Here is a 6,527-nt window from a genome sequence, read left to right on the forward strand (position 1 = left end):
CTGTCGGTAACCAATTGGTTTGTCAAACGATGATCCGTCGTAACTTTCGATGGTAATTACCGTCGGATGAAAAAATCCGATGGTAAATATTTACCGTTGAAGGTCATACGATCTAATTATTTTCGACAGTATTTAAATTTTTATCGTTAGATTTTATTCATTTTTTGGACAGTTTCTCAATATTTTTCTTATAGTAGCATAGCAATAGGACTCTAGCACTTCTTCATATCGTGAATTATAATTCCATAGTTTAGGCAGTAACTATCTAATAGTCTTTCATACTTGAAAGTCCCCCAAGTTTTTGGCACTTCCTTTCTTGCCATAAAAATTTCGATTAAGCTACGACTTGAATATATCAAATGTCATTTTCACTCTCAAGATTCTCATTAATGTGTCATATCTTTTGGGATTTTTCACTTCAACCACTATCCCTATCATATTACTAAAAGTTTTTGCTATTTCTCCATTCATGAAATCCAGTAGGTCTTCATGTATTTAGATCCAAAATTCTATATCCTCATGTCTCACATCATAGACAGATTTTCAGGTTAATCAAGTCCCATTTAGAATTTGTCATCCTTTCCTCTAATTTTTGCCCACTCTTGATTTCTTGTATAGTTTAGTGTAATGATTTGCCTTTTTATTAACTCCATTTTTTGCAAATTATAACTGGTCTATCATTGACTAATGGATTGCTACAGCATACACGAGACGAGATTCAAACCCATAACATTTATTTAAACGGACAAGTGAGCTGACCACTCGACTAATTTAGTTGTTAACTCCATTTTGGTTTTTTTTGAGTATATACTCACTTTAGACCTCAAAAAATTTCAGACTGGATACTTTAGTCCCCAATTAAAATTAATTACCGATTGGTCCCTGACAATTAATTCCGTCAGTCACTTAGGTCATTTATTCCGTTAACTCTAACGGGAGACAAAATAGTCCCTGACAACTCTAACAAGGGACAAAATAGTCCCTGACAACTCTAACAAGGAACAAAACGATCCATGACCCCTTTATTCGAAAACGACACTGTTCTTCCCCAATTTTTATCATATTTCGCATAACCCTAACATTCATACTCTCCTTTTTCACCTTCACAGTCTTCTTTTCCATCTTTTTCTTCCTCCTCTTCAGATCCAAGATTAAGTCATGGTGTAATTGTCACACGTGTCGTACCTACCTCAACATGTCATGGACCACACACTTCCTAAATCTTTGTGACTGGGACATCCACCTCCTCTGCACTTCACCCACCAAAAGCATCCACTTACACGTCTTCGATAACATCACATCTAACTCCGACACATCCACGACATCCTCAAGACCAAGTTTCACAACTACTCCAAGGGTACGCCTTTCTCCACTCTCCGACAAGCAATATAGATTGTTGGACATTATGACATCATGAGAAGATTCTCCTTCGACATCATATGCAAATTCTCATTTGAAATAGACATCGAGTGCTTCATTCCTTCTTTTCCAGAGTCCAAGTTGGCAGACAGCTTCAACCTCGCATCCAAGCTATCAGTACAACGCGCAATGTCGCCGTTACCGAATATATGGAAATTGAAGCGATTACTGAACATTGGTTCGGAGAAGAAGCTGAAGGAGGCGATCGGAGTGGTGGACAATATGATCATGGAGATGATAGGGCCGAGGAGGAGGGAGATGGCAACGACGACGACGGATCTTAACAAATCAGACTTGCTGTCTAGATTTTTGGGATCCATCAAAGACGATAACTAGTTGAGAGACATAGGCATTAGTTTTCTGAGTATGAATTGGTTGAGAATAAGTTGAGAATTTTTTTTTGTGAACATTAAATTTATAGAGTGTGCATTGTGTAGTTTGAAGTTACAGTGTTAGACTGCTAGTGTTATGCGAGATATGATGGAAATTGGGAGAGAACAGTGTCATTTCCGAACAGAGGAGATTAGGGACCATTTTGTCCCCTGTTAGAGTTGTTAGAGACTATTTTGTCCTTCGTTAGAGTTAACGGAATAAAGAACCTAAGTAACTGACGGAATTAATTGTTAGGGACCAATCGAGTAATTAATTTTAGTTGGGGACAAAAATATCCAATCTAAAATTCTTTAAGGACTAAAATGGGTATATACTCTTTTTTTTTGTTGCCTACATATCTCCCAATCCATTAGGGTAAGGACTAATCTGTCATGGATCAGAGCTTTATTTAAGGATATGCCACTAGTCAATGAGTTGCTTGAGATTCGAATTCGTTTTTTTTTTTGGATTCGAATTCCTTTAATGAGCTTCAAGACGTATTGGGCCTGAAGAAACCTTATGACATATGAGGGTATTTGGGCCTAAAAGAAGTTAGTTCTTCCAAGAAAAAAAGAAAACAAAAATGCAATGCTGCGACATCCAAAGTGGCCTCCACACTAAGGAGCAGAACAACACTGTTGCTACCTCCACTAACAATGCTCTCGCCGTCGCCGCCGCCTTCCGCCGCGTCCCCCACCAAAACAACGCTACCATCCTCCCTCTCCACCGCACCTTCCAAGCCCTCATTCCACCACTTCCCTATCTCTTCCACATCCTCGAACTCTCACACACTTCACAGCATAATGTCCCGTTCCAATTCCAAGTGGTTCTTCTCCTCCGGGAACACCACAACACCGATTGCCATATCGGAAATGACCCGAACCGAAAATCCGGAACCCGAATCCGACGTGGATGAGTCTCTGGTGGTGGTTTCGTTCTACAAGTTCGCGGATTTCTCTGACCATGCAGCTATGAGGAAACCCTTGAAGGAGCTTTGCCAACAACTTGTAATACTCACAACTTTTAGCACTTTTTCTTAATCCATTGTTGTTGTGATTGTTATATGTATAGGGGCCTATTACTTCATTATTAGAAATTTGACTAGTCTGGTTCTAGAAATTGTAATTGGAAGTTGGAATTAACTAAGGTTGGGTTTGTATTCTGTCTAGGGTTTATGATTTAGGGAAAAACATAGACAGTGAGATAGGTACAAAGACAGATACAAAAAATAGACTTTTGTGTCTACTGTATCTACATTTCTCTCTTAGAGAGAGTATCCAAATGCAACCTAAGGGAAAGTGAGAAATCATTCTTGATGTTACGAAATTAATTATTGTTGTTCAGATTGTTCGTTATAACAAAGATGATGTTTTAATGCATACCATAAGTATAAAAGTTTCGATTGTTGATATTAGTAACTGAAATATTTTCTTTTCATCATAGTTTGTAGAGTGCATTGATGTAATGATTAATGAATTGTTGAATTTGCATACTACAAGCTAATCAAGTAGCTTTAACAAGGGAGAATATCAAAAGTGCAACTTAAAGAACCAATTTCTAGCTAAGCAAGCTACCTGATTTCTAAGAATAAAATATGATAATATTAAGTATAAAAGAACTAATTTAGTATTTTCGTTGACTTGATGCTGTGGTAATGCTCGTGTCTCACTGTTCTGATGATACTCAGCGTGTTTCAGGCGGTATTATTCTTGCGCCTGAAGGGATCAATGGCAGCATATGTGGCACTCGGGAGTCGGTGGAGAAAGTTCTTGCATTCATACAAAGTGATGACCGATTGAAAGGGCTAAGACGGGTTGAATCGCCTGTTAGTCCCGAGGAGGAAGCCATTCACCATGGACACAGTGCCAGTTCTCCTCTTGCTGCAGGGGAAGATGCACCTTTCCGGTGGGATCATGTGAGGGTCAAATTGAAGAAAGAGGTAGCGCTGGCCGTTGAATTTGCAATGCCGAAGGAATGAACTCCTTCATTAAATATCAATGTATTTGAGGCATTTTACCAACCTGCCGTGGTTCTTATGATTTTTTGTTTTATTTACATTTTGGCAGATTGTCACTCTTGGGATGCCTAGCGTATCACCTATTGAAAAGGTTGGGAAATATGTTGGCCCGAAAGAGTGGAATACTTTGATTAGTGATCCAGATACGGTATGTAACAAACTTCCCGTTATCATTATCTGTCAGTATTAGATTGTCTCTTTATGTGATCCTATAGGTGGAAGGAGCATATTAAATATGTTGAGTTTTTTCTAAATGATTGGGGTTCTTGATGGCATTGAATGTTTAAGTTGTGCCAAGTCTTTGCATTCTGGCTTGTTAGAACCAGGATTTTCCAGCTTAAAGAATGGAAAAAAATATTGTATTTCTGAAATTTTGTAAATGAACATTTGAAGCACTGTATTTTACTGGCTCTTCGTCATGTATTGATGTCAGGGATATCACTTTTATGGGGGTTGCTCTTTGTTTTCTTTTCATTTGGTGTTGGGTTATGCAAATCTGACCATCAGTTCTACTTGTATGGATTGCAAACTGCACATCTCCAACTCTCCAGTGTAGTCAAAATATTTTTTGATAAGTATGCAAGACAATTTTGCATAGTATTGCTGCTTTATTGATCAAGATTAACATCTCATGTTTAGGTTGTGATTGATGTGAGGAATAACTACGAAACCAGAATAGGAAAGTTTAAAGGAGCAGTTGATCCATGTACTTCATCATTTCGAGAATTCCCCTCTTGGGTGGAGGAGCATTTCCAGCTTACTGGATGTGGGCTTCCGGAAGTTGAGGTAGACAATTCAATCAAAAGTGATGAAAGTGAAATGGAGAATCCAAAACAAAATATGCCAAAACGTGTTGCAATGTATTGCACCGGAGGTATCCGATGCGAGAAAGCAACAAGTCTACTTCTCAGAAAAGGTTTCAAAGAGGTAATTCTCTGCTTATATTCTATTCTGTTTTGTGCAGCTGATTCTTTAAGAAAATCATTTGCTGCGTTATTCTTCTTGTGAAAAGGGAAGAAAGGTATAGTTTATTTTTTCTTCAATTATTTTTGAGCTTGCACTGCCAAGAGTCTTTGACCTATCAAATAAAGAAATGTCCTTTAATTTTTTATCCGCTTAATTATTATTTAGGTCTCTATAGTTTCAAATACTAGGATGGGAGGAATTTGGCAGGTCTTGCAAGTGTACTTGTAAATTCTGTTTTCAGAATATAAACTTCGAATCCTTTATGCGTCATCCATAGAGGCATTTATCATCGATATATTGAAACACAAGAAACATGGCTAAAATCACCAGGCACATGCTTCCCATTGTTTCCATGTATCCCACACCCATTATTTTCTTTCTTTGCATAGGGATGGCATTAGTTTTCTTTTGCCTAGTATCGAGTTAAACCACCTCACATATTTTAGAGTAACACATACACTGATGATTTAAAAAAAAACAAAAAAAAAAACATAATAACGGTTTGTTTCAGTTTCTATTTTTTTTTAATAAAAAAAAAGTAATTTTATGACTAAAATCTTATATATATCTGGAAAAGCTGAAAAACAGGTTTTCTGAAATGGTATGGTTGAAGCACACTATTTTCAGCATCTACAAAAAGATGGAAAACCTTTTCAATTTATTTAAATATTCAGATTATTTTAATAAAATTATCCAAATATGTGGAAACTTATTTTTTGAAAGTGATCTTGTAAAATAAACTAAAACAAACGCCCAGTAAATATCTGTTGGTTTCACTTGAGTATAAGCTTTTGCTAATTATATTTTTCAATTGGTATCCAATATGAATTTTGTTATATTTATACGTAAAAAATCCCAGGTCTTTCACCTTGAAGGTGGAATCCTGAAATATCTTGAGGAAGTTCCAGAGAAACAAAGCCTCTGGGAGGGTGAGTGCTTTGTCTTCGACAAGCGAGTCTCCGTTGAGCACGGATTGGTGCCAGGAAACTTCAAGCTCTGCTATGGTTGCAAGCAGCCTGTGAGTGATGCTGACATGGAATCCCCTGAGTATGAATATGGAGTTTCTTGTCCTTACTGCTTTTCGTCAAAATCAGAAGAAGAGAAGGAGAGGGCTCGTGCGCGACAACGACAATTTGAGAGATGGGGAATCATAGGTGGTCCGGATAAGGGTCGCCGGCCATCAAGTAAACCGGACAGTGGCTGTGCGAAACCAAACCAGCTTTCACGTTCTGCCTAAGATCTTTGATATTGTTTTTGGGACCAATGTTTAGGCCATCTGTCTAATTGTTTTCCTTTTGCTTCCTCCCTTAAATGTGTTCAAAGTGCATGAAACCAACTATAGATGTATGTTTTAATTTTTGAAGTATGATTAAATTTGAGATAACTTTTTTGGTTTATGGTTTTGTTTTAATTTGATTATAAACTCAGTTTTGATTCCTTCTAGAAGATCAATGCTGAACTGAAATACTGCAGCCAGTGTATAGTAGCTGACTAGCTGTACTAGTGAAGTGAAATTCTGGACAGTAGGTTGGCTGACCCCTAAATCAGCAGATGCAGGGGCAGATGAATTATAGGAGGCCTCATGTGATGGTGATGCATGAGAATCATGAGAAGCACGAAATGCATGAGGTGCATGAGATGCATTAGGAATAGAGAAAGAACTACCATAAAAGGGGTCAACAAAGGCTTGAACAGGGTCAGGTAAAGAAACAACCCGTGATGGATTTGCATCAAGTGCGGACTTGGGCAAATG

The 6,527-nt window shown here is 37.8% G+C and overlaps 1 protein-coding gene across 1 annotated transcript; it reads left to right on the forward strand.

Moving 5' to 3' along the window:
* Nucleotides 1-2,376: 2,376 nt before the first annotated feature.
* LOC130940606 (rhodanese-like domain-containing protein 7) lies at nt 2,377-6,168 on the forward strand. Its single transcript, XM_057868804.1, has 5 exons — nt 2,377-2,798; nt 3,479-3,730; nt 3,858-3,956; nt 4,448-4,735; nt 5,634-6,168. The coding sequence occupies exons 1-5, from the start codon at nt 2,448-2,450 to the stop codon at nt 6,009-6,011; spliced, it is 1,368 nt and encodes a 455-aa protein (XP_057724787.1). The 5' UTR covers nt 2,377-2,447; the 3' UTR covers nt 6,012-6,168.
* Nucleotides 6,169-6,527: the final 359 nt, after the last annotated feature.

The sequence above is a fragment of the Arachis stenosperma genome, chromosome 7, assembly GCF_014773155.1.
Source record: "Arachis stenosperma cultivar V10309 chromosome 7, arast.V10309.gnm1.PFL2, whole genome shotgun sequence".
In the NCBI taxonomy this organism is placed as follows: domain Eukaryota; kingdom Viridiplantae; phylum Streptophyta; class Magnoliopsida; order Fabales; family Fabaceae; genus Arachis; species Arachis stenosperma.

What these genes read in the sequence shown, in the direction of transcription:
- LOC130940606 (XM_057868804.1), top strand. Translation starts at nt 2,448, where the DNA reads ATGCTCTCGCCGTCGCCGCCGCCTTCCGCCGCGTCCCCCACCAAAACA. An exon ending in AGGAGCTTTGCCAACAACTT is followed by an intron (nt 2,799 to 3,478) that starts GTAATACTCACA and finishes GATGATACTCAG; the next exon opens with CGTGTTTCAGGCGGTATTAT. An exon ending in GGGTCAAATTGAAGAAAGAG is followed by an intron (nt 3,731 to 3,857) that starts GTAGCGCTGGCC and finishes ACATTTTGGCAG; the next exon opens with ATTGTCACTCTTGGGATGCC.